Source organism: Oryx dammah, unplaced genomic scaffold (assembly GCF_014754425.2).
Source record: "Oryx dammah isolate SB20612 unplaced genomic scaffold, SCBI_Odam_1.1 HiC_scaffold_18, whole genome shotgun sequence".
In the NCBI taxonomy this organism is placed as follows: domain Eukaryota; kingdom Metazoa; phylum Chordata; class Mammalia; order Artiodactyla; family Bovidae; genus Oryx; species Oryx dammah.
The window spans coordinates 119,498,881-119,525,249 of record NW_024070202.1 but is presented as its reverse complement, the minus strand read 5'-3'; the positions used below and the strand labels follow the sequence as shown (position 1 = coordinate 119,525,249).

Sequence of the window (26,369 nt, the reverse complement as noted above, 5' to 3'; positions counted from 1 at the left end):
CATCATGTCAGTGTGTGAGCGCAAAGACCAACACAGCTCTGATCAAGTCCCCGTGTTTAAATCGAGGGGCTAGACCATCCGCAGGGTGCGTGACCCCGAGGCCCGTAAGTCCCAGCTCCACCTCCGGGCTGAGTCGCAGCAGGGCCCGAGGGTCGCATTCTCAGAGGTGAGGGGGCCCGGGGCTCAGCACTCCCTTCTCCAGGAAGGAGCGCGGAGCGCTTCCGCCCCGCAAACCGAGCGGAGCTCAGCCCACGTCCTCCGCGGGGGCAGGCCGGCTGAGCCTGGCCGCCCGCCCGCAGAGTCCCGGGAGGACGCTGTCCTGGCAGCCGCCGCTTCCCCGTTTGGCAAAGCGCAGGATGGGCTTGTGTCCTCATTAGCCTGAGGAGGACCATCTGAGAGTCTCGGAGAGGACCGTCTGGGGAGGGAGGCTGATCCCAAGCAAAGGACCGCCTCTGCGAGCAGCAGGCGTCCGGAGAGGCGGCCTCGCTCCGGGCGAGGAGGGCGCCGGTCAGGAGGGGCCCCAGCTCTGCCAGGAAGTGGGGCTGCCTGACCCCCACCCGCCCTCTGAGCCTGGGGGACCCCCAAGCCTCAGAAGGGGCAGAGGTGAAGCAGGAAAGAAAAGGCACCGCCCGCCCCTGCCTTGCCCACTGCTGCCCAGCGCTCTGTCTGCTGTCCGCCCTCCTCTGGACTCAGAGCCTTCCCTGCTGCCGGCAGAGGACAAAGCTCCTTAACCTCAGGCTCGGGGCCTGATCCAGAACCGAGCTCCAGGAGAGACCTTTGAACCTAAAGGAAGTGGGGCGCTTTGCCATCCGAGTGCTGGGCTTTTTCATAGCTGGAAAGGAAAGCATCACCAGCAAAGGGCCCAGGACTGCAGGCATCAGGCACGGGTGCAGTTGTAAGGGAGCTTGGCCCTAATTAATCCCCCTCATAGGACAAGTCGGTTATGGCTGAAAACAGGAGGGGCTGGAAACCACCAGGGGCAAATGAGCCAGTCAAGCAGGTCCCTGACCTGTCCTGAGGCCTGAGCGCAGACTGCCAGTGTTGGCCTGGGCGGCAGAGAGCCCCCATGGGGTCACAGGGGCACACCCCTGAGGCAGCACGTCACATCTGTATACTTGAAAAATGTCTGTGAAGGCTTTCCCAGGCTGGTATCTGATTTTATCTTCACCATCATTGTGAAAAGTAGGCTGAGCACATATTAGGAATTCCACCACAGCCTGAGGATCTAACTCAGTCTGATATTCCAAGCACACATAGGGCACCTGTTCTGTGCTGCAGGCAGCCAGGGTGCTATGGCACCCAGGAGCCAGGGCACCCTATGCCTGTGGGAACCAGGACGCAGCAAAGAAACATACTCTAAGTCTGCTTGCAGGAAACCAGGAGGCACGGGCCAGGGTTCAAGCTCCGGAGAATGCTCCCTGCCACCTTGGTCAGAGACTTCCTGCCGGTAGCATCTTGGACTCCCCTGTCTTTTTTAGCAGGAGGAAGAAGTAAACTTTTACTGAAGTCTAGCCTAGCAGCTTTCAAAGGACGCAAAAAGAGGGACACAGGTGATGCTTCGTTTCTTTGTAGGTATGAGTTAAAAATGCACCTGAGGGTGGAGACATGTCCCCTCCCCTCAAGCAGATCTAGATGGAACAGAAGGACCAGGGGGCCTCAGAGAGTCATGTGGTTGTGAAGCTTCTATCCCCCTTTGAACAAAATATAAAGCATGGCATGTATTTCTGAAGCAATCTCACTTGCTCCTGATTGCAAAGGCCTGCAGCTTCCCTCACTGAATAAGTAGGTTTCCAGGCTTCTGGCGTGCAGGCTGGCACAGCAGGAGCCAGCTAGCTTCCACCAACAGACAAAGCTCAGCCTGGACACTCAGGGACGCAGCAGAGTGGGAGTGGTGACAGGCAAGGGTGTCCAGGCAGGAGGGTGGGGAAGGCAACTGAAAAGGGTCTCACCGGCCTGGCCCTCCTGGGGCCTCGGGACACAGGCAAGCAGGTGCCAGGGCCCTGAGCCACGTGGTCCCAGTCAGGAGAGGCCCAGGAGGGGGAGGCAAGGGTCAGGTCCTGGAAACCAGGGCCTGGAGCAAGGACCCATGGGCATCAGCATAGCCCTGCCAGGGCGCTGCCATGCCTCAGGGCACCAGTGCCAGGGGTCTAGAGACAGGACCACCCACCCCACGCATCAGACTCCCACAGAGAAGCCCCTCTCCCCACCAGCCCTGAGGACACACAGACCTCCCCCTGCAAGGGGAAGTGGAAAAATTTCTGAAAGAATGGGCAGGAGACACATGTAAGTACCACCCATCCCAACATCAGTTTTGAACAAGAACAGTAAGTCAGGATATAAAGAACCTTGTGCTGTGTATTCGCAATGTGTTAACATTTTCAGTCCTGTGCGATCCAGGTTTTGCTCTCCACGGAGTGAAGACTGTTCTTCAGGCCCTCAGGCCTCCCAAGGTGACCCTCTTCCTTACACAGCCCTGGCCCTCAGGCTTCTGCCAGGTGCTCCCTGCAGGGGAGATGCCTGCCCCACCATCCCCGGCTCTCACTCTCCACCGTCTTTCATTTACACATTCACTCCTCTGGGCCCCTCCTCCTCCCATTTGTCTGCATCTTATCACACTTTTTCTCCACATCAATCCCCCCTTCTCTGGACCACAGACTCCTACAGAGGGAGACAGTGAGTCTTGCCTGCACCTGAAGCAGTTAATGTTTACAGCATGGTATTTACATTCGCATAAATGGTCTACATTCTCCGCAAGCCTCTAGGTGAGGGGCAGGTGTCAGCTTTCTCATTTACAAGGGCACTTGGCCCAAAGTTCACGGCTCGTCCAGCTTCAAATAGTGAGTAAAACAAAATGTCAAGTTGGATCCAGAATGGTTAAGTTTCCAGATCCCAAGCTGCATAGCATACCCTGAGTCCAGACCCTGTCTCTACTACTGATTCCCGCCCCCACCCCCAGACAGAAGGACAGACGGTAGGTGATCATGACCAACAGGCGACAAACTGATAGATCGATGGGTGATGGGCGGAGGACAGAAAAACAGATGAAAATTCCCGGCTGCATTTTTCATTTCTAGCGCCTTTCCATTTGCCGAGTAACAACCAGCTCTTAGGCTCGCCTGCTCCTTGCGAAGTTCGGAGACAGGTGTGGGATGAGGCGGGATCTCAGGCCCGGGCCGCCCCTGCCCAGCGTCCAAGCAGCTGCGGGGAGGGGCGCGGGGTGCGGAGGGAGAATGACTGCCCAGCTTGACGCGGGTCTCCCCCCATCAGGACGCCCTCCAAGTGCCTTCTGATTTTTCAGTTGCCCCAACCAACCCACTTGCTCTTTCTGCCAACTTGTCGGGGGTCTTTAACAAGGAGGACACAGTAGGTGCAAAGGCCAGGAGCCCGGGTCTCCGATAAGGTGGGTCGCTCCGGAGTCGCTCTCCCCTGGCATCTCCGCTGGGAGCTGGGCCGCACAGGGAGCCCACTTGCGCGCACCCGTCACCCGCGGCTTAGAGGCGCTGGAGGGAGCGAAGGCTGGGGGTCGCCAGGGAGAGGCCAGGGGCGCGGGGAAGGAGGTACGAGCGGCTGGGGGCGGGCGGCCGAAGGGAGTGCGGGTGGCGGGGGGCGGTTGCGGAACGTGGGGCGGAGACCCAGGCGGCGAAGCCAGCGCGAGGGAGGGGAGAGACGGAGAGGCGGGGCGGGGGGCGCGGGGTGGGGACGGAGTTGGGGGAGGGAGCGGGGGCGGAGCCGGGGCGCCGGGCGCAACCTCGGCGGACCGCCGACCGGGAGACGGCTGCCGGGTGCCGCCCACCGACCTCGGAGCGGGGAGCCGACCCTGCGGCCGCGTCGCTGCGCACGGGCGGCCCGGCCCATGTCAGTGCCGCGGAGCCGGGATGAGGGCGCCCGCGCTGCTGCCGCCCGCGCTGCTGACCTGCTGCGGCTGGCTGCTCGCCCCGGTGAGTGCCCTCGGACCCGCGCCCTCACGACCTGCCGCGCCGACCCTCCCTAGAGGGAGCGCCCCGGGCGCCCGGCTTTACTGCGCCTCCGGGTCCCGAGCGGGGCTGGGCCGAGGCGCGGAGATCGGAGCTGGTCCCGGGGGCGCGGGGATCGGGGCTGGTCCGGCCCCGGGGGCGCGGGGATCGGGGCTGGTCCGGCCCCGGGGGCGCGGGGATCGGGGCTGGTCCCGGGGGTTCCACCCGCCCTCCGAGCTCGCTGGAGGGCACAGGCCTGCCGGGGACTCTGGATCCCCCCGCAGAGCGCGAAGAACCGAAGCCCCAGCCTGGCCCGGGGTTAAGACCCGGCTGGGAAGGTGCGTTCGCTCGGTCTGCTCGGCGGTCCCGGATTTGCTGGGACCGGAACCCAGTGCCTTGCTCGACGCCCTTCGTAGCGGAGCGGGTCCGGGGCCCTGGCGCCCCCTCTGGAGTTGGGGACTGGGCTGCGGTCACCTGCGCAGGCTTCTCCTTTCAGAGGGAAATTGGAGTTTGCCTTATCATTAAATACTTCCCTTTCCACCTGCTAGTACCGGTTAAGTTTTTTGTTTGTTTTAGTGTGTGTCAGGGAGACGTGGTGTGGCTAAACAAAGTTTCCTTTGGAAATAGCCTGCTTTGATTTGTTACCATTATTTAAGAGCACCGGAGGAGGTCATGTGCTGGGTGGAGGTTTGTTAAATGAATGCCTTTATAGACTATTTAATTCTTCCTCTTATGAGAAGACACTTAAACGGTAAGCCCGGTTTCCTGCTTCCCTCCCGCAGCCTGGAGCCAGTTTGGGTGCGCGCGCGTACGCACTTCACACCGCGGCCAGATCACCGTCTCTATTGACTCATACCCCCTCTTAAGGTCGCGAAGCCAGGGATGGAGCTATTTAGGGAAATTCGTCCGTGCTGAGGGTGTTTCCAGTCTGCACCTAGCCCACCCCTCAGAGAGGCCAACCCCTCCTCAGAGTGAAGGCGAACGATGCCTTCCTCCCTCAGAGGAATGCTGTGGGGATGAGAGTCTGCCTGATCATTTCAGTGCGCAAAAGAGCTGCAGGAATTGGTACTTGACGCTGCTCTAACTTCTAGGGTATCCCAAAATAAGGCATCACTGGGCCTATTCCAAGAATGCCTGGTATTATGATGTCTTTTAGTACCTTATCAAAAATCCATTTTTTAAGTCAATACAATTTTCCTAATTCTGACATTTAAGGTATTGACTTGTTAATGTATGAAAACTACAACCTGGTTGAAACCAGGAGCTTGTACAGTGGTTGCTGCCCCGTGATGAGCCATGGGAGAAAAAAAAAAAAAAGGCCAAAGTTTCACATTTTTTTTTTTTCAGTGAGGGTGAAGTCGCGAAGTCGGGTCCGGCTCTTTCTGATGCCATGGACTGTAGCCTACCAGGCTCCTCTGTCCATGGGGTTCTCCAGGCAAGAGTACTGGAGTGGGTTGCCATTTCCTTCTCCAGGGGATCTTCCTGACCCAGGGATCGAACCCAGGTCTGCTGCATTGCAGGCAGGCGCTTTACCCTCTGCACCACCAGGGAAGCCCAAAACGAGGGTAAATGTGGCAAAAGCACTCAGCATTAAGTTTCTGCTCCTAACACTGCTGCGCACATGCTCAGCTGTGTCCCACTCTTTGTGGCCCTGTGGAGTCTAGGCCACCAGGCTCCTCTGTCCATGGGATTTCCCAGGCATTCTCGGAGACCTGGGATGGAGTGGGTTGCCGCTTCCTCCTTCAGGGGATCTTCCAGACCCAGGGATGGACCCCAAGTCGGCGGCATCTCCTGCCTTGGCAGGCAGATTCTTTGCCACTGAGCCCCCTGGGAAGCCCCTTAACACTGGTGGGAAATGTTATTTCTGGTTAGAATTCTATTGACATATTTCAGTGGTAGGATAACTAAACATGTGAGCATATGTGTTAAGTCGCTTCAGTCGTGTCTGACTCTTTGCAGCCCTGTGGACTGTAGCCTGCCAGGCTCCTCTGTCCACGGGGATTCTCCAAGCAAAAATACTGGAGTGGGTTGCCATGCCCTCCTCCAGAGGATCTTCCTGACCCAGAGACCAAACCTGTCTCCTGCACTGCAGGCCAATTCTTTACTCCTCAGCCACCAGGGAAGCCCAGTTAAATATAGGTGGCCATAATACATGCAAGAATATGGTTCTATTCAGTAAAACAAAAGTTTTGTTCAGACATGAGATTGGGCGACACAGCTCCAGCCTACCGTGTGAGTGCTTACCAGGGGTTGGAGATGGTAATAAAAAAAGAGAATGCCGGACCTTTGTGAAAATAAAAACCAGAGAATATTCCCTTCCAAGACTCAAGTGGCATTCAGCTTTGTCTTTTGCACACATTGACAGACAGTGTTAATCACATCTTTGGTTCCCGTGATCAAGCCTGACGAGAAGTCCCCCACTGCCTCGGTGCTGTGACTCTGCTCCAGGCCTCTCCCTGCTCACCCCTCATCTTTCTGAAAAGTTCGTTCATACCAGACTCCAAAGTTCAGTTTTGAATGTGACCTGCAGCCTCTAAAAATAAAGTTATTCTATTAGGGCTTTCCAGTGAATGCGGAGGCTGGCCTTGGATGAAGCACGCTGGCGTCTGGGGTTGTGTGCAGCCATTAAGGATGGGCTGATGAGTAAACATGTATTTACTTTGATTAAATCAAGGGCTATGAAATGGAGGACTCGAATACTGAAAGATTATTGGATTAAAGAGCTTTATTGCTGCCAAATTAGTACTGACAACATACAATGTATCACGTTAGTTTGCTTTCCTGCCCAGAAAAAAAATTATATCAAGTTTCTTATTTGTTTACTAATTCCTTTACAAAGTAAATAGTGAAGGTTTAAAAAAAGAAAGAAAAAAAGAAAAAAAACCATGCCAAGATGTGAAGGCTACTTTTGTTTTTAAATGAGTGTTAGTTTGGAAGCAGTTTAGAACTGTGAGGTTTAGGGGCTTTTATATAGAGTTTTTGCTTGCCTTTCCTATTACAGTGGAATTGTCCCTTTCTTTCAACCATGCCTAGGTGAGCAGTATTCACCCAGAATGCCGATTTCATCTGGAAATTCAGGAGGAAGAAATGAGATGTGCAGAGCTTCTAAGGACTCAAACAGAAAAACACAAAGGTACGGCAGATAGATGCTTGGTGAGACTCTCCCTGGGATGGACAGGCGGACTTGCAAGTAGGTTGCGCCTCACTCAGAAACCTGCTGTTTACAGTCACTGCTGTCTTTTCTTTTTTTTTTTTAATGTTTCCACTGTTTTTTAATGAACTGCTGGCAAAAATCCTATAGCATTGTGGGTAATGAGCAGTGGGGTATGTGTGTTGGGAAGGGCAGAGGGGAAGGGGGTCCTTCGGGTAAACCTTTTAACACAATAGTTTCCGTGGTTTGAGACAAGAGCAACAGTTATTAAAATAACTTATGACAATTGTTATGCTTTGCAAAGGCAACTCCTTTTCCCATGGAATGACTATTTATCTGATTTCTTACATTTTAAATCCTTAGTTACATCACAGATGATAGATCCAGTTAAGAACAGTGGGAATTTATCAGAAATTAAACAGGAAATTGAGACTTTTGCTTTCTTGAAGAACAGACCAGTTATGAGTACAGTGAGCTTACTGACTATTTCTCCCAGAAGTAAAGCTGGGATGATGAGCTCCCGCCCTGGGTACCGTCTCCTGTTTGTAAACTCTGAAGGTTCTGGGATAACACCCAGATCATAAACAGTGGCAAAAACCTCTTGTCCTTCAGCTTTCTTCTTTTTCTCTGTTCTGTGTTATGATTTTAGTCTATTCAAGAAAAAAAATTAAAATCAAAGGACAGCCATGTGTTAAAAAGTCTGGTGCCCTGCAGAGGACCGTGAGTGGGAAGCCCCAGGTGTGGGTGTTGTGCTAGACCAGTACTTCCCAGTAGAAGCAGGATCAAGCCTTATGGGCAGCTTGAGTTTTCTAGTGGTCATGTTAAAATAAGTAAAAAGAAACTTAGGACTTTGACAATGCTTTTATTTATCCAAATATATCCAAATCACTGTTTTTTCAACTTGTAATCAATGTAAAATATTGATGAGAGATTTTGCTTTCTTAGTGTGTTGCCTTGGAAACCCAATATGCATTTCACACTTAGAATGCGTCACAATTTGGACCACACATTTCAGGTATTCACAGGTGGTCTGCAGCCAGAGGGGTTCTAAACCGGCTCTAAAATAGCTCTCCTGGGCCCTTCCTATCTCCCTGGACCCTCCCCTTCCTCAGCCGAGAAGACAAGGACTCTGGCCCAAGGGCTCCTTGCAGCCTTCGAGATCTGTGGTTCTGCAGTGCCCACAGCTTTCTGAAAGCCACGTCTTCCCAAAGGTCTGGTCAAGCTCTTTCCGGAGGAAGGCAAAACAGGCAGCTCAAACATGAACTCAGGAGTTGTCCTGTAAAAGCCACATGTGACCGCTAGCAAGCTACTAGGATCCATGAGGCTGGGTCTTGCCAGTCAGGTCAGCCTCAGGACAAGACAGCTGCCACAGCCACGGAGGCCTGTCCTTTCGATGAAAATTAAGAGACTTAGGGGAGCTAAATGCTGATAGGAGGCGTGCCAAAACCCTAGAAGCATCTAGTCACGGCAGGGAGCAGGTCCGGCCAGCACAGCACTCAGTCCAGGCCTCCCTCGTGGAGAGCGTGGGCGGGTTCCGTCCACCGCAGCTGTAGGGGTGACCCTCGGCCTTTGCCCCCGAGGGTCGTCACCGGACCATCAGGTTGCTGGGCTCTGAGGCTGCTCACAGATGGCGTCCACTCCCTGGCACTGACCGGGGACAGCTGTGAACAGAACCCCTTCTCCACGCGGGGCATCGGCCAGCATTCAGAGGGCAGCCCTCACTGCTGGCAGGCCCCTGCCACAGGCCTGATACAGCAGGCACTCGTGACGTGGGAACCAGGGAGGACGTGACCCCTGACACGGGGCAGACTGAATTGGAGTCAGTTTACCACCAGATAAAGCCTCTGCCCCAGCCCGCCTCGCAGTCACCCAGGGTGGCCCCTCCCGCCCCTCGCTGTCCCCTCTGCTTGGGGAACACCAAAACACCGCCTCACGTCTCCTCCTTAACACTCTTCATCTCTCATGCTCACCAAAAGCGTTTTGCTAACAAGAGGAAGCTGACCCAGCAGGAGGCAGGGAGCATTTACTTTCCAGAGAGGGGCTTTGGCCGTGACTTTCCCTCGTGGAGACCCCTCCCAGCTGGCCAGGGTCACTGGTCGTCGGGAGGGGTGCCTGCAGGCCTGTGCCATGACTCACCCTGAGGGAAGCGGGCCCAGGAGAGCAGTGTGAGCGTGTCCACTGCGGGGCAGGAGGCACGGTCCTCAGTCGGCTCTCTTTCATAGAGACTCTTCACCTCCGGTTGGCCCAGGTGGACGGAGTGTGGCCTTAAGCAGTGCAAAGGCTTGTCCTTTAGCGCTTCTCGTTCCAAAGGCTCGAGTCTGGCCCTGGCCCCTGGCCAACAGCTCGTGAGTGTAAGCCGGGGCCGCGCCGCTGGGCAGGGCAGCATTTTGCCACGGGGCCGTGGGGAGCGCCCCTCAGCACTAGCTTGTTGCTGTGCAGAAACACAGGCACCAGACATTGGAAAAGCAAACTTAAGTCCCTGTGGTTCAGTCGCTCAGTCATGTCTGACTGAGCAGTCTTTGTGACCCCGTGGACTGCAGCACATCAGGCCTCCCTGTCCTTCACCGTCTCCTGGAGTTTGCTCAAACTCACGTCCGTCGAGTCGGTGAAAATACTCCAATTCTTAAAAGTTTGCAACTAGTACTTTTTAAAAGGTTCTGTGGGAGCCGGAGGAGCTGCCGTGCAGACGCTGCCTGAGCTGCCAGGCTGCTCTGCGAGGACCGCGGGCCAGGCCAGCCCTGCTCAGAGAGCTGCTCGTGGTGCAGAGATGGGCCAGAATGTTTAAAGCGCTCCTCAGGGCTCAGCCCTCGCAGGCTTTGCTGTCTGGCTACGCGTTCCTCAGCGTGACCTCACAGGGCCCACGGGACATGCTGCCAGGAACATGGACGGCACAGCCTTGGTGCCGGCTGGAGCAGAAAGGACGTGGGAGAGTTAGAGGACGGCCCTCCCGTTTGGAGCTGGGGGAAGGTGTCACTCGGTCTTTCTGCAACGACAAGCGTCAGTCCTTCGGTGTTTTCTTGTATCAAAGGCTCTTATTTCATTGTTAGCTCGACAGTAAAAACACCTGCCAGAGCCCTTTCAGCCTGACTCACAGGAAGAGCCTGTGGGCAGCGCCCCACCCCCACAGGAGGGAGGCCGGCCAGGTAGCCTGCCTGGTACCCCCACTTTCTGCAGACAGAAGCAGCTTGTGTTCTGAATTCCCATCTTTTCCTTGTTGCTCTTTGAAATGTATGTGGCTCGAATACCAAGGATAGGAATAGTAATGAGTTACCAGAATAAAGATACTACAGACGAGGTACACCGGGAGCTGAGCAAAGGCCTTCTCGCCGAGTGAGATGAGACGGATTCCAGTACCCACAGTGAACGTCAGGAGACACAGGGTCTGTAGGAGCTGCAAGAAAGCTGCGTGAGACAGCACCTGAAATGGCAAAAAAAAAAAAAAACTAGTTTTCAATTCTGGTGAGGTAATTTGTGTAAGTCTAACAAGGAATCCTTCTTATTACATGTTGGATCTAAAATAAACACAAACAAACCAACACAGAAATCTAGACAAAAGCTAACTTCAGTTCTAAACCTCTTTAACGGATTCACTGTGTAAAAAAGAAAAGTTTAGGAGGTATTTAGAGATATTTAGAGCTTTGTGACTTAATATTGATTCAGCACTAAGACTGACCTAGTCCCGCCCGTGAGGCTCAGGCCACGGACGCCTGGAAATAAGCTCACAGCAGCTCTGTCCCCGCCTGCACCACCAACCATGGTGGGAAGCCCTGAGTCACCGCTGCTCTCTGCCTGCGTCCCCGCCCGTATCCACATTGCCGGGGACCTTCCCCACGACTTTGCATCATTTTTGCCCTAACTTTGGGAGGGATGATGGGCAGCTCCACAGTCTGAGCTGTGTCGTGAAAGTTCATGGCTACGGACACTTTGATAACAAGCAGTAGCTTAAACCAGGTCCCCAGGAGGTGCTGGACTAGCAAACTTCCCGCTGTTTGACTTTTCTAAACAAAGGATACTGCACTGATTTTGATTCACCTGTCGAGAGCCATGGCGTCCTGTCTGGCATTTGGTGTCACCACCCTCCTGGGAGTGGCCAGGCGCACCCTCTGCTGTTCCGGGACGGGCCCTGTCTGCACACCCCCAGCCTCCCGGCACCAAGGCGTCTGCCATGGGCTATCCCGTCTGCTGACCCAGAAGCAGACCTGCAGATCCCACCTGGCGGGCAGACGGAAGACCCTGAGCGTCCTCTCTCTGGACAAGGGAGGGTGACGTCCAACCAGCAGGCACAGGGCGTCCCGGTCTTGATGCTTGAAGGTGCCCTCAGCCACCTCCCCGAAGTGAGGACACAAGAGAGGACCCCCAGTCTCTCACCCAAGCTGGTGGGCAGAGCCTGGCTCCCTGGACCCTGAGCCTAGTGTTCTTTTCATAAAACTGTACTTGGCAGCATAGTGAGAGAGGTGTGCTTTAGACCAGGGTTTTCTTCCCTCCCAAGCCTGCTTCAAAGCTGAGGGGCTTCCCCCTGAACCCCCACAGCTGCCTCTGTTCATGTGTTATCTGCACCTCTGCTCAGGCGCCCCCTTGGGAGGGAGGACCCTCCCTGGCCACTCAGAGTGACATCACCCTGCTGGGGTTTGGGGGCAGCGTGTGGATTTGGTGAGTCCTTCCTAGCTGGCTGTCCTCACTACACGCCCGGTTCTCTGAGTGTCCACAGGGGCCATGGGAGGCCGCTGGGGTTCAGCTGCAGGCAGAGTCCCCACAGTTTGGGCGCTGAACCAGGGCCGAGGGCAGCCCAGACGCCTGCCCTTGGACGCCACCCTGGCTGTGAGCTGTGAAGGGCTCCCACAGCCCGAGAACTGACCAACAAGTCGCCCCTTCCCCACCCCAGAGAAGGGCTGCTCCCAGTTCTCAAGTCATCTGTGACTTCTTACAGTTCCTTTCTTCCCTGCGAGGAAAGGACTGAGGCTGCGAGTGCGGAGGGTGAAGCCAGGCTTCTCAGGGGCCCGCCGCCCCGGTGACAAAGACAGCATGCGTCCCCTGCTGTCCCTCTGCTCCTGACCCGCCCTGTGTGAAGCACCAAAGGTCGCCGGGCAGGTGGCGGGCAGGTGGGGGGTTCAGGCTTGTTCCTGAGCTTGGAGAGCTGGGCCGGCCGCTGGAGAGGCCACTTGGCTGGGGACGCCCCTGTGGAGTGAGTACAGTGAGCGGGTGGAGGGGGGAAGGCAGAGGCTCCCCAAGGCCTGAAGCTGCAGACCGGTGGGGTGAGAAGATCCAACCCCTCCCTGGGGGGCAGCGGGGACCCCGGAGGAGGTCGGGTAGAGGGAGAGGAAGGGACGGGAGGAAGGCTGGAGGCCGCCCGCCAGGTGAGACTGTGCGGGGCCGTGGGCCCGAAGGAGGAAGGCAGGGAGAGAGGGCTCCCGGGCTGCGAGGTCAGCAGGATGTGCCCCCCCCCGCATCGGCCTGTGGACGCATGCCGCGCCCCTGGCCCCGGCCACGCCCCTGGCCCCGGCCGCGCCCCTGGCCCCGGCCACGCCCCTGGCCCCGGCCGCGCCCCTGGCCCCGGCCACGCCCGCAGCCAGGAGGGCGGCCCCGCGGGAGGCTGTTCTGGACTGCCCGGCGTTCAGCCCCGGGGGTCATGCTCGGATGAGCAGCTGCCGGCCCGTGTGAGGATGTCTTGTCATAACACTGCGAGATGGATGTCCCGGGACCGTCCCGGGACGGCGCCCAAGTGCTGCTCGTAAACCCACGGCAGATCGCCCTGGGAGTAACATGGCAGGACTCCCCACGCTCCAGGCCCAGCCCGCCAGCTGAGTCCGGCCTCCCGTGCGATGCGGCTTGACTCTGCCCACCCGGGAGCTTGTGCGGCACCAACAATGTCCCGAGGGGTCACTGACGTCGGAGGAAATGTTGTTGAGGATTTGTACAGAGGACGGCAGGTGAAGGTGCGGCGTCTGCACAAGCTTAGCTCTCCATCAGTTCTGAGCTGACCCGCTGCGGGGCCTCACGGGTCTCCTGACGGTCCTGTCCTGGTGCTGTGGGAAGAGACGCCTGTCTCAGGGGGATTTCCAGTCAGCCCTCAGGCAGGCGTGCCTGCCAGGACACCCACCACAGGCACCGCATTTGCTCAGCTCAGTGTGGGGGACATTTTGATATTTGGGGTTGATTGGATTCAGCATATTTTTTAAATAGGTTCAAAGTGGACTTCTGTACATTTCTTAAAAAAAAAAAAAAGATCGTTTTGTTCAGTTAACAGCTTTGATTAGTTCTTGGTTTTGAGTCTTTGTTTAGCATTAGTTCAGGTCCCAGAATATGACTCCCAACTATGGAATCCACCTGAACTGAACGGAAACTTTGCCACTTCCGTATTCGAAGTTCCGAAGGGAGTCAATCAAGACACCACCTGGTGGCACTGTCACCCAAAATGGCATTTCCCAGACCTTGGTTTGTGGTTTGCTTCCAAATTACCAAGGTTGGGATCATTGTAACACCCTAATTAGACTGAATATTGGGATATCCAGGGGGTGTCTGAAGAATGAGGTCCCCGTAAAACATTCCTTGTAGCCCTGGAAACGCATTTAGAGCTGGAGCACCGTTGTGGAGCCTGGGTTCGCGCCTGTATAAAGTCCAGGCTCCTGCACAGGTGGTCTAGGAAGCAGCGTGGCTCTGGGTCATGGTCCACACCCGCCCGATGGTTTCTCTCTGGGCCCGAAGGCTTGGCCTGCAGTGTGGACTTGGAAGAGCCAGCCCCAAGCTCGTGCCTTTGTTGGCTTGTGAATCTGTGCTGTTCCTGCTTCGGGAAGCCCTGGAGAGACCCTCCTGGCCCAGCGCCTCCATGAGGCCCCTCGGGCAGCCTCAGGACCAGTGACACTCAGTGAATATATTTTTTTTTGGAGACATGAACGCTCATCACTGCTGGTGTGAAGAGTCCGAGGCTGTCGCTGGTCCCAGAGCTGTGTTGAGTCATGAAGAAGGTCCAGTCCGTTTGTGGAAGATGAATACTCCATCTCTGCCTGCATGAGCAGAGGTTGTCATCTGGCCCTGAGCCTGTTCTGTGAGTGCCTTCCGAGTCCTGATTGGAGCAGCCCGCTCCCAGCACGTGGCTGATTTCACCTGCACTGACATGTCTGAGAAGTGCACCTCCCGACATGGGCTGTTATTTGTTCTGGGGGGATGTCCCCTCAGAAGGCTCCTTTCCTCTCTGCTTCCACCCTTGGCAAGTACTGTTGTCATCCCTAATGACAGCATTTCTAAAAAGACATTTGGCTCCATGTCCAGCTGAGGGAATGCATGGAAATAGCGCTCCTTACCCCACTGCAAGTATTTTGAGAACAAAGGGTGTAAATATGCATCCTTAGAACAACAGAAGGAGGCCTTCCTCTGGGAGAGCTTGGTCACCCCTGTTAGTGTTCAGGGTAACTGGGTTCTCTGCAGGATGTCGGGAAACAGGGCATTTGCAGTTGGACACCTGGACAGATCACACCGAATATGCCCGAAGGGTGACCCCGAACCTGAGGGAGGGGCTGGCAGGCCGTCGTCTCAGAGCCTCCAGGTCCAGTGCATGGGTCCCCAGGGATTGTGCCACTGTCTGCGGGGCTGGGGGTCTGAGCCCACTCAGCATCACATCCACTCCCTCGGTGTGCACTAAGACCGCCGGGTGCAGGGGCTGAAACATGGGGCATTCCAGGCCGCTTCCCTGGGGGTACCTTCCGCATCTCAGCCTTGCACACCCTGCAGTCAGGAGGCAGACCCTGGGGTCCTTCGTGTGCTGTGTGGCCTGAGAGTCTAGGGTGGGAGTGTTCTGAGAGGTGGTCTCAGCAGGCAGTCAAGGCGAGGCGGCAGTGAGGATGTGGGGAGGTTTCTGCTGGTCGTAACCGCAGCCGCCCTGGGAAGGGGCCAGGCTCGACCAGGGCTGAGCCTGGAGCCTCCACGGAGCCCCGCTGAGGCCGTGGGCACACAGCAAATTTGCCCAGAGACAGAGGCCCGGAGGATGGCCGCTTCTGGCCGCGCTGTTCTCCGCGCCCTGGGAGAGGTGGGAGGCTCTGTGCTGCCCCAGCTGCCTGTGTGCCCTCTTTCGAATCCCGGGTGCCCACTGGCCTGGGGAAGCCCTTTGGTCAGAGTCGTCCCGACCCTGGGGGTTTCAAAGGCTGGCCTGGATTTACCCGCAGAAAGTGGCAAATCACGCACTCACCCTGCACCCGGAGTGGGGCCCTCGGGCGGCAGGCAAGTGGGAAGCAGCCTGTTCGGCCATTCGGGTCAGAATAAGTGAGCAGGTTCACAGAGAAGCACAGACCCTTTTATTTGGGTTGGCCAAGAATTTCACTCACGTTAAAGCTGGCCGGGGGGGGCACCCGAACGAACATTTTGGCCAATCCACTTTAAAAAGGATTTTTCCCAACTTCAGTTGGTGAGCCGATCCATCAAGCTTTCAATTACTTACACTGATAGTAGACGGGGGTTGCTGGGAGCCGGAAGCAGATCAGGGGCTCTGAGGGCTAAAATGAAGATAACTCCTTTCTTTAAAACTGTTAAATCAGAGTTTCAGACCACAGACCTCCTGGGTCAGCACAGCCCCCTGCAGGGCGCCTGCCAAGCTGCGTCTGCGCAGGGGGTGCTGCCAAGCTGCGTCTGCACGGGCAGCTGCAGTCCTGTTTTAACGAGGGCGGCCTCACCGTCAGCCCAGCCGGCGGTGACCACCTCTGTGCTGCCGCCCCAGCAGGGTTCGTCTGGCAGTTTCTCTTTTCCTGCGGGAATGCAGAGTCCTCACCTTCAAGGAATAAGAATAAGTAAGCTACACGAGAGTGGGCCGCACTTTCCGGCTCTGAGACTGCTCCCTGGAGAGCACCCCGAGGCCTCTCCTGGAGCACAGCTCCCCTCTGCCCTGTGCACTCTGCTGCTCGGCTCAGTGGCAGGAGCGCGAGGCCTGGGTGCACGGCCTCCCCCCCCCCCGGGGACCCTGGCCGCCTCTCTCCAGCCAGGGCCCAGGATTCCCCGCTGCCCCAGCTACTCCAGGGCCGGACCTCGCTCTGCAGCCAAGGGACTGTGGCTTCCCCCTACTGTCTTCATGAGCAGTTTTCCAGCAGCGAGGCTGCCCTTTCTGTGTGACTGAACATCCGTGGCATCAGGTGTTGCAGAGGAGGCCTTAGGTGTCAGCAGTCAGCACTTCTGCACTCACCGCGCCGGTTTGTACAGGACGCATTCCATGGACATGTGCACAGAGCTGTGGGCTCTGACCCTAGGGGAGCTTCCGCCTGCACCCCCAGGCGTTAAGCAGCAGATCAGTCACCTCACAGATTGTCCCATATCCGGGTGCGTGTCGGTGTGTCCTTCCAGCCCCTGTGTCTCCTTCCAGCAGCTTGGGCATGAAGGCTTGAGGAGACTCAGGTCAGACCCTCTGGGAAGAGCGGATGCAGGTCACGTGTGTGCTCCGTGGGGTCCCCAGACTGGTGATGGATATGTCCCTCAGTATCCCATTCTGCTGTCTGGCCACTTGAGTATAAGTGGCCTGCAGATCTTGAACACCAAGTTCTTTTTCGCCGCACTCGGCTGCTGCTCTTTGGAGCTGCTCGTCCTTCCCAGCCTTCCCCCAATCCTGTTCCTGATTCACACTTGAACCAGGCTGTCTCAGGGTCCAAAATGCCAGCTTTTAAAGTTCTGACCATTCTTTGCACATATCAATTAGCATTCTGTGTAAAGAAGGGCTTTTCCTCATCATTTGGGGAAGAACTGCAGTTCCTTCTAAAAGAACAGGAAACAAGTCCAGTCACTTGGGGGGCACCTACTATGGACTTACTCCCTAGAGTTCCGATCAGACAGTTGTGTCACCCCTCTGTGTGTGTGTCACACGCAAGTGGATGTTGGACTATTTGTAGCCATTAAAAACGTGGCACGCTGCGGAAATAACAGGAAAAAGATGAGACGCATATTGGTGAGAAAGCAAAGAAGACACCCACAGGGCATCCTGTTTTTCTGAAAGGAAAGCATGCCACGTTGTTGTGCCCGTGGTGCATAGAGGACAGGATGTTGTATAGGGTGTTGTTCAGGATGTTGTATAGGGTGTTGTTCAGGATGTTGTATAGGATGTATGGGATATTGTATAGGGTGTTGTATAGGATGTTAGGATGTTGTATTGGAGAAGGCAATGGCAACCCACTCCAGTGTTCTTGCCTGGAGAATCCCAGGAACGGGAGAGCCTGCTGGGCTGCATCTAAGGGGTCGCACAGAGTCGGACACGACTGAAGCAGCTTAGCAGCAGCATAGGGTGTTGTACAGGATGTTGTACAGGATGTTGTATAGAATGTATAGGCCGATGTATAGGATGTTCTCAGGCCCTGAAGAGAGCAAGAACCAGGTACCCATGAGTGGCCAGGAGGAGGTCACTCAGAGGGGTGTTTTCCCAACACCCACAGCATGGAAGCAAAAGGGCAGGACTGTTTGTGGAGCAGGTGTCTTTGGGGAGAGTCCTTGGAATACCCTGTGATTTCTGCCCCACTGTGGAGGGAAGGGAGGCCCCCCAGTCCCAGGGGATGCAGAGATGAGAGGTGACTGGCAGCCACCCCACTGCAGCTGGCAGGGAGGTCTGCTGGGTCTGTAACTGTCCTCTGCTGGGGAGGACAGCCCCCAGAGCAGGGTCCAGAACGGGTCAGTGCCAACGTTTGGGGTGAGGAGCCTCTGGGCTGTGGGAAGTGGAGGTGCTGGATTCTAAGGGGAGCCCAGAAGACCACCACCAGCAGAGGGGCCCCAGGCTGCCCTTGGCCCCCCACGCTGGGCCACTGGCCTGAAATAAGCTGGGGTCGGGGAGGCGCGTTCACTAGGAACCAGGCTGCACCTTGGAGCAGGGGCCGCAGGGGCCACAGGGGCCGTTCCACCTGTGGCATGACATGCCGTCAGCCAGGGACTAACCGGAGCAGGCACGGGCTCCCAGCGCCGTGCACATCTCCCCGCACCTGGACTGACGCCCATGCAAACACACACCCAGCGCGTGTGCAGCACTCGTAGTTTAAGATCGCACACCTGGAAGGTCTTGTAGGATTGTAAGGGCATCTCCATGAATGGCTAAGATGTTCCAAGTGGACAGAGGCTGGTGTTGCGGGAAGTGGCCTGCATCCCATGGGCCTTAAGACTCCTGAGACTCACCAGGTGTGGACCCCCGGGTATGAGGCAGAGTGCCTCCAGGGGTCAGCAGGTCCTCCCGGCTCCGACGTCCTCGGGTACTCTTAGTGAGCCCCAGCTGGCCCTGCCCCACAGTCGTTGTTCTCCAGGCAGAGCCCTGGCACTGATTGTCAAAGGCTCACGAGGAGAATGGCAGGCACAGTGAGGAATCGTGGCAGTCATTCTCAACCTGCTTTGTTCCCGCTGGGAGAGGTCTAGTAATTAGTGTGGCCTGAATCACCCAGACCGGAACTCAGGGGACGAGAGGGCCCCGACATTAGAGCCGTCCTGCGGCACCGACCAGCCAGCCGGTCTCCTGTCCTCGGCCCAGCGGTGGGCTTGTGGCCCTCACAGGGGTGGCCCCACAGGAGTGCCAGGGTCGGGGGCCCTGGGGGCCACTCGCCACCCAGGTGGCCCAGGCGGGTCAGTGACACTCCATCTGGCCCAGGCCAAGACCACCGGCCCGGCACTGCCACGGACGGCCAGGGCAAAAGCAGCCTCACTGAGCTGGGCGCCCACTGGGTGTCTACCCTGCCCCACCCCAGACAGGTCATGCAGAGGCACTGCAGGCGGGCTGGGGGTCCCTGCCTCGCCACTCAGTCCCGTCACTCAGTCATGTCCGAATCTTTATGGCCCCAGGAACCACAGCACGCCAGGCCTCCCTGTCCATCACCAACTACCGAAGCTTGCTCAAACTCATGTCCATTGAGTCGGTGGTGCCATCCAACCATCTCATCCTTTGTGGTTCCCTTCTCCTCCTGCCCTCAATCTTTCCCAACATCAGAGTCTTTTCAAATGAATCAGTTCTTCCCGTCAGGTGGCCAACGCATTGGGGTTTCAGCTTCAGCATCAGTCCTTCCAATGAATATTCAGGACTGATCTCCCTTAGGATGAACTGGTTGGATCTCCTTGCAGTCCAAAGGACTCTCGAGAGTCTTCTCCAATATTACAGTTCAAAAGCATCAATTCTTCAGTGCTTGGCTTTCTTTATAGTCCAACTCTCACATCCATACATAACCACTGGGAAAACCAAACTTTTTACTAGACAGACATTTGTTGGCAAAGTAATGCCTCTGCTTTTTAATGTGCTGTCTAGTTGCTCATAACTTTTCTTCCAAGGACCAAGCGTCTTTTAATTTCGTGGCTGTAGTCACCATCTGCAGTGATTTTGGAGCCCTGCAGGGTGACAATATACAGCCTTGATGTACTCCTTTCCCATCTTGGAACCAGTCTGTTGTTCCATGTCTGATTCTAACTGTTGCCTCCTGACCTGCATACAGATTTCTCAGGAGGCAGGTGAGGTGGTCTGGTATTCCCATCTCTTGAAGGATTTTCCACAGTTTGTTGTGATCCACACAAAGGTTTTGGCATAGTCAGTAAAGCAGAAGTAGATGTTTTACTGGAACTCTCGCTTTTTCGATGATCCAGCAGATGTTAGCCTGCACGTCCACATCCATGAGCTGAGACTGGGGAGCCACCCCCGCCCTGCTGCCTGGGTCTGGAGATAAAATGAGCTCCTGAGGGCAGTGCCGGCCCCGGGGGTGGCAACCTGCCCCCTGTTGCTCTCACAACTCCTCCTGGACAGCCCTTTCCCCAGCGGGCTCACGTGATGGGGTGGTCATCTGGCACAGCCCCCAGGTCTGTGGAGGTGCTGGGGGCCATTGAGCTGGGGAGCAGGGGTGGCCCTCCAGCATTGCTGTCACCCCAGGAGGTGCCCCACGGCCACTCTGGGCTCCCTGGGCCACGCGGACCTTGGCACCTCCCACGTGGGCACGCCAGGGCTCCCCCACACCTCCCCTCCCCCGTTTACAGGGTAAACCAGGCTTGCTGAGCTGCAGGAGTTCCACACCCACCCCCTTCCTGTGCTGGGCGGGAATGGAGCCGCACCAGCCCCTGAGCTACTCAGCCCCAGCTCGGGGCTGCAGGGCCACCCTGAGTCTCTGGCTTGGTGGCCTGGGATGGGACCCAAGAACTTCCTGACAAGTTCCCAGGGATAGCAGCCCCAGGACCCTCATCAACACCCACACTCGTGACCTCCAGGTCCCTTCTGGCGCCCGCACTGCAAGACAGTGAGTCTGAGCCCTGGGTACATGTGAGAACCTCCAGGAAACTTAAGTTGAGCCATGCCAGAGGGAGAGTCAAAGCAGGGCCCTGGGTGAGGGTACAACAGTGGGCCCCGGGGCAGGGGGAGGGTGGGCGGGGGTTGGGAAGGGCCTGGCATGCTGTCCACTGCCCCTTGGCCGCCCCACTGCCAGCCTGGACCAAGGGGAGACCTGCCCTCTGATGGTGTTATCCGCAGGCACACTCAGGGCAGCCCCAGAGCTCCAGCCTCCTTCTGGTCGGCCAGGCGAGCCTTTGAGACCTTGTCATTCTGGCCACAGTACATCCCACGCAAGGCGTGTGTATGTTCCACGCAAGACCTGGCCAGAGAGCAAGGAGTGCCATTTCTCTGGCTTCTCCTGAGCAAGGTCAGCACGTCATAGGGACGCCCCGGGCTACCGTCCACGGGCTGGGGTCCAGCGCGTCGAGGGGACACCCTGGGCCTCGTGGGCCCTGCCGTCCGCAGACTGGGGTCCAGCAACCAGCTCAACTCCAGCCTCAGAGCCCGGGGGCATGTCTAGCACATGCCTGCAGCATCTGATCCCGGCCGCTCATGACTTCAACTTTAAACTAAACTTAGGAATGGAAGGTGGTACTGGTGCTACCAGCTGCTGCCACCAGCTGCTGCCAGACCTCACACCTTCGTGCCAGAAATGGGCATGTTTCGTTTTCTTTTCCCACGTCCCTGCTCCTGCAGCCCCTGCCCCACACCCCGTCTGGAGCAAGGTGACCTGGGGGTGCTGGGGTGCTGGTCCGTCTGCCCCCTGCTGGCGCTCCTGGTGGGGCTGGGATGCTCCTCCATCGCCCCGTGCCCGCCTGCCCACCGGGCACCTGCCCCCACCTGGCCACCTCCCCCCGCCCACCCAGCACCTCCCTGCTGCATGGGCACCTCCGGTCTGCCAGGGTCCCTGGGTACCCAAGGTCCCGCAGCTGTGCTGTCTCTCTCTGCCTTGGTGTTGGCTGGGGACTGGATTCCTCTCCCAGTGACAGCAAGGATGGAGCAAAGCCCAGCCTCTGCTGGGAACGCCCCCGGAGCCTCACCCACAGCGGGCAGCCGTGTCCGTGTGGTCAGGGCCTACCTGAGACTTCCGCCCTCAGCCCCCGGGCGAGTGCCCAGGGCCGGCCTCTGTCCACATGCTCACCTGGACTCGGACGCACCTCTGGCTCTGTGTCCAGGGCTCCGACCACAAACCTCCAGTGAGGACGTGGCCTTCAGGGGTCAGGGCGGGGGTGGCTGGATGGGGTTCTGGCCCCAACCTCCCTGTGTGCACCCGTGAGCAGGAAATGCCGTGCCTGTGGAAGCTCTGCCTAGAGAAACTGCAGGCCCCGAGTAGTGAGACTCATGTGGTTTTCTGGAAAGCAAATGTTTATGTCATTGAAATAATGAGAAAACAAATCCAAGAGTCAAAACACCACCAGTACCCCCATCTGTGGTAGTGTGACTTGCCCGGAGATAGCTTGCAGAGAAAGTTGGTTTGGGGGAACAAGGGGATTGGGGTTCTCTCCATGATGGTGGGTACCCCCGCTTAAGGCTCCTGTCTGGAGGGTGAGTTGCCACCGTCCCCTTGGAGCTCCAGCATATCTAGAGGCCCGTGTTCCTGTCGCAGCCCGTCCCACACTCTTCCTCAGTGCCTCCAGAGTGTCCTGTATGAGATGCCGTGGAGTTTCGGGCGTGTCTGGAGGCTGCACCCTGCGTCAGGTCAGTTTTCCTGAACCGCTTGGGCTAGGAGGTCACTTTCAGGGCACTAAACTGCCCTCCCAGAGGAGCTTCGGAAGCCCAGCACCAGTGTCCACTGGGCTGCTATGCTTTCTTTTCTGGTGGCCCTGGTGGGAAGCTCTTTGCTCAGGGCTCCCTGCCACTTCCTCCCTGCAACCGCTGGGACCACTTTGCCCAGCTTACAATGTATTGTCACCGCCCACATCTGCTACTCAACCAACAGCTTAGTTAAACAGTATGTAAGCTGACAGATGCCAAAAGGCACTTGTTTCTGGGAAAACCAATTCTTGTGCTTTGGAAAAACTAGGAAAGTGAGTTGCTAAGCAGCCACAGAGTTAGAGGTGAGAATGATGGCTGGGAATGTCTGGAAATCTGGTTTTGCGAAACAAAGTTTTGCCGGGCTCCATGGGGTTCTCCAGGCAAGGGTACTGCAGGGGTCACCACCCCCTCCTCCAGGGGATCTGCCGGGGTCAAGCCCACATCCCTTACAGCTCCTGCATTGGCGGGTGGGCTCTTTACCAGCAACACCACCCGGGAAGCCCCGTATCTCTCAACAGCTAGCATCAGGCTTTGCAGCAGAACAAGACAAGCTTCTCTCAGGAGGAACACCGGGTGGTCCCCAGCTGCAGTTCTCAGAGCGACTCCGCCCGTCTCAGGCGGCCCGGTTGGTTGGGGCCTCCCCTGGGCACTGCTCCAGCAGATGGCCTAAGCAGAGCTTCCAGACGCTCGGCAGGCTGGGGGAGGCTGGAGCTCCCAGAGTTCAGAGTTCACACTCAGTGTGAGTCTTCCAAGGTTAGTCAGCCCGAGCCCCGGGTCCTGGGGTCCAGGGCCCTTCAAGGGCACTGCCCACTTCCCTGCTCCTGCAGGCTCGTCTGCGCCCCCTTTGCTCCGCCTGAGGCTTTAAAACACACGTGCTGTCTGTCTTCAAACTTCTGTGAGCTCTAGGAACTGCCCTTTCTGATTTCTCGACTGTCATTTTCATGAGGTTTGGAAGGTGGAGAGAGAAGCTCATATGTTCCCCGTTATCTGTGGCTTGCACTCGGACTCACTGCCCAGGTAAAGCCCCCACCACTGCCCCCTGCTCACCCACACACCCCCAGGCCCGCAGGCCACACTGTCCACCCGACTGGAGAGTGTTTCTACTGACATCTTTGTCCCTGATGACTTATTCTAATTAATTTTTCAGAAAGCAACATTTTCTTTAAATATGTAAGCTACTGTATTATAAATTTATGTACTCAATCTTTGGTATATAATTCAGTTTGTAGGATGAGTGTATTTTCATTTGGGGGCTTCCCTGGTGCCTTAGATGGTAAAGAATTGTCCCACAGTGCAGGAGATCTGGGGTCGATCCCTGGGTCAAGGAGATCCCCTGAGGAAGGAAATGGCTTTTATGGACTCTGACTTCAAGGACAATTTGCAAATTTAAATATTTGATAAAATTTAGTTGATTGCAGCAGTCAAGATGATATATTGGTGATAAATTTTACCTTCTTGGAGTTATCTAATAACTTAATTAGCACAACGTTAAAGCCTAAAACATTTTTCAGATCTCTTATTTTGCATAATAACCACCCCATGAGGGGTGGTATTCTTCCCTGGAGAATCTCAGGAACAGAGGAGCCTGGTGAGCTGTAGTCCATCGAGTTACAAAGAATCGGATAGGACTGAGTGACTAAGCACACATATTTTCATTTTATTTGTAAAAGCCTTTAGAAAGATATTTTCAACTTTTTTGCAAAATCTGGTTTGGAGCCAACTTTTCATTATCTGTTTTCATAGAAGTAAAACATTCCTGTGGTCAAACCGAAACTATATCACGGTTATTGTACAGGTCTGGATGGCATGTCAGAGAGCAGAAATGTTGTTTCTTTGTTTTAACTGAAGCCAGCACACTGCTCCTCCAATACTGAAGTTTAACTGAAATGTAAAATTTTAGAGGTCACAAAACATAGTAGAAACACCTTGAGCTTGTAGTAAAAAATCCCTGGGTTCAAGGATTCATCATCTGTTTGCTTGACGTTGAGAGGTCCTTGCACTGTCTGAACCTCAGTGCTAGTTGTTGGTGAGAGGATTAATGTAATGCTTGTATGAATTACCCTCATGGGGTGGTTATTACGCAAAATAAGAGATCTGAAAAATGTTTTAGGCTTTAACGTTGTGCTAATTAAGTTATTAGATAACTCCAAGAAGGTAGCCTAAAATTTCATCACTTTCATCACCAATATATGATCTTCTCCGCACCTCCGAGACTCACACAGACACCGGGTGGTGCCCGCTGTGTCACAGGGGCAAGCGCATCATAAGAAAAGCGCTGACTCTGCTGAAACTCGAAAGTGCGCAGTGCACGCTGGGTGCCTCAGACTCGTCCCTTCACACTCACTCGTTTCTGCAGAGCTGATCACAGTGAACCCGTGCCAAGCATGTTCTCAGTAATATCATGGTGCGAGTTTGTTTCACAGGAGAATGATTTGCAGTATAACCGTCTAATTGATAGGCTCTCTATTTGCAAAGCTTCAGAGCCGACCTGGCCCCACCGCTCTGGGTGCCCCACACGCAGCCGGAGGGAGCTGCCTGCGGTGGGCAGCGGGCCACGCTCACTGCTGTCTCCCCTGCAGCCTGCAGCGGCATCTGGGACAACATTACTTGCTGGCGCCCCGCAGATGTTGGCGAGACCGTCACGGTGCCCTGTCCAAAATTGTTCAGCAATTTTTACAGCAAACCAGGTACTGTTCTGCTGCGTCATCTTTTAGCTTTTCGGGGGTTTTGGTCGGAGGGACCGGCTTTTCCACGGAGGCACAGGAGGCAGGGCGTCGGTGTCCACGACCTGGTGGGCCGGGAGCAGCTGTGCTGACCTGGCCTTAGAGCTTGGGAGGGCAGATGCCTGCTGCCAGGCCATCCACCCACAGCCCGCGCAGAGGGCTCGGGCGGGAGACCCCGAGCAGTACAGGTGTCCAGTGCAGACGAGCGGCCGCAGGCACCAGGCAGGGGGAGAAGAGGGCCGCTTGCCTCGCCTGGGCACCCGCGGCCCTCAGGGCGTGCCCTCCAAGGTGTCCTTTGCGGGCCTGGAACGCACTCTCTCCCTCACAGGACGCGTCTCCCTCCTGGACCGACTCTGGGTTCTCAGCCCCTGAACACCTGCAGCAGGCGCTCAGGGGGCTAAGGGCTGCCTCTTCCCGGGGCTTGCTCTGCACACAGACCGTGCAAACCCGGATATTTGAGAAATACACCTGTTTTTTATTTTTGTAAAAGTTGTAGGTAGGAAATTGGGGGTGAGGGGTGGGTCTCTCCAGACATTGGTGCACGTTGTCATAGCAACCATGCCAGTGGGCCCTGGGGCCTGCAGAAGGTCCCCCCAAGCAGGGCTAGGATGGGGAACGGGCCGCAGAAGACTGCCTCTGGATGGGGAGCTGGGCTGGGTGTCACTCCGAGGCAGGTCTTTGAAAGGAGCGGTGTCAAACCTCCAGGTGCAGGAGGGCCAGGTTCAAGGACTCAGATCTGTTCTGATGAATGGACGAAGACCCTCAGGGGTTCTCCCCCGTGGGGGAAGGTGCTGCACTCTGCCTCCAGCAGCAAGAGGGCCCAGCCCTGCGTTCTGCCTGCTTCTCTATAGAAGCCGCAGGGCCGGTCCTCAGAGGGCTGCAGGGCTCTGACCTGCCCCTGATTCGAGCCTGAACGTGACCTGGGATGGGAGCTCTTCCCGGGGGCCTCGTGGAGCCCGCCACCGTTCCAGCCTCGCCCCCGAGTCAGGACCCTTCGGAGCAGGGTCTGAGCCCAGCGGTCAGTGCTCGTAACCAGGCACTGTGACTATGGCCCTACGGGACAGTCACGCTCAGCCATGCACTGAGCAGCAAGGAGAAGCGCGGGAAAAACGCTAGTCGCTCAGTCGTGTCTGAGTCCTTGAGACCCTAAGGACTGTAGTGACCCCCGGGCTCCACTGTCCACGGGATTCTCCAAGCAAGAATGCTGGAGCAGCCATGCCCTCCTCCGGGGGATCGTCCCCACTCAGGGACCGAACCTGTGTCTCTTGCACAGCAGGAGGACTCTTTGCCCTCTGAGCCATGAAGGGTGTGCAATCAGCTTTGGGGGGCCTGGGGGGTGCCTGTCACCACTGTGCTGAGAACCCCCCATAAACCGCAACTCAGGACGGCCAGAATAGGGAGCGGCCTGGAGATACGGGGGCCCTGCAGCAGGGGGAGGTCCCACAGCAAGTGACGCCCCCGGAGAGCGAGGTTCTCACAGACCCTGGTGGGGAGAGCCTCTAACTGTGCGCCTGCTTCCCCCACTGCCTCGCCCACTGCCCCGCCCC

At 56.5% G+C, this 26,369-nt stretch overlaps 1 protein-coding gene across 1 annotated transcript in view; it reads left to right on the top strand.

Moving 5' to 3' along the window:
- Positions 1 to 3,801: 3,801 nt before the first annotated feature.
- VIPR2 (vasoactive intestinal peptide receptor 2) overlaps positions 3,802 to 26,369 on the top strand; it is a 69,335-nt gene continuing 46,767 nt past the window's right edge. Inside the window, exons 1-3 of the mRNA XM_040260106.1 lie at positions 3,802 to 3,938; positions 6,987 to 7,086; positions 24,679 to 24,786. Coding sequence (XP_040116040.1) covers positions 3,876 to 3,938; positions 6,987 to 7,086; positions 24,679 to 24,786 — 271 coding nt within the window. The 5' untranslated portion in view covers positions 3,802 to 3,875. The remainder of the gene's footprint in view (positions 3,939 to 6,986; positions 7,087 to 24,678; positions 24,787 to 26,369) is intronic.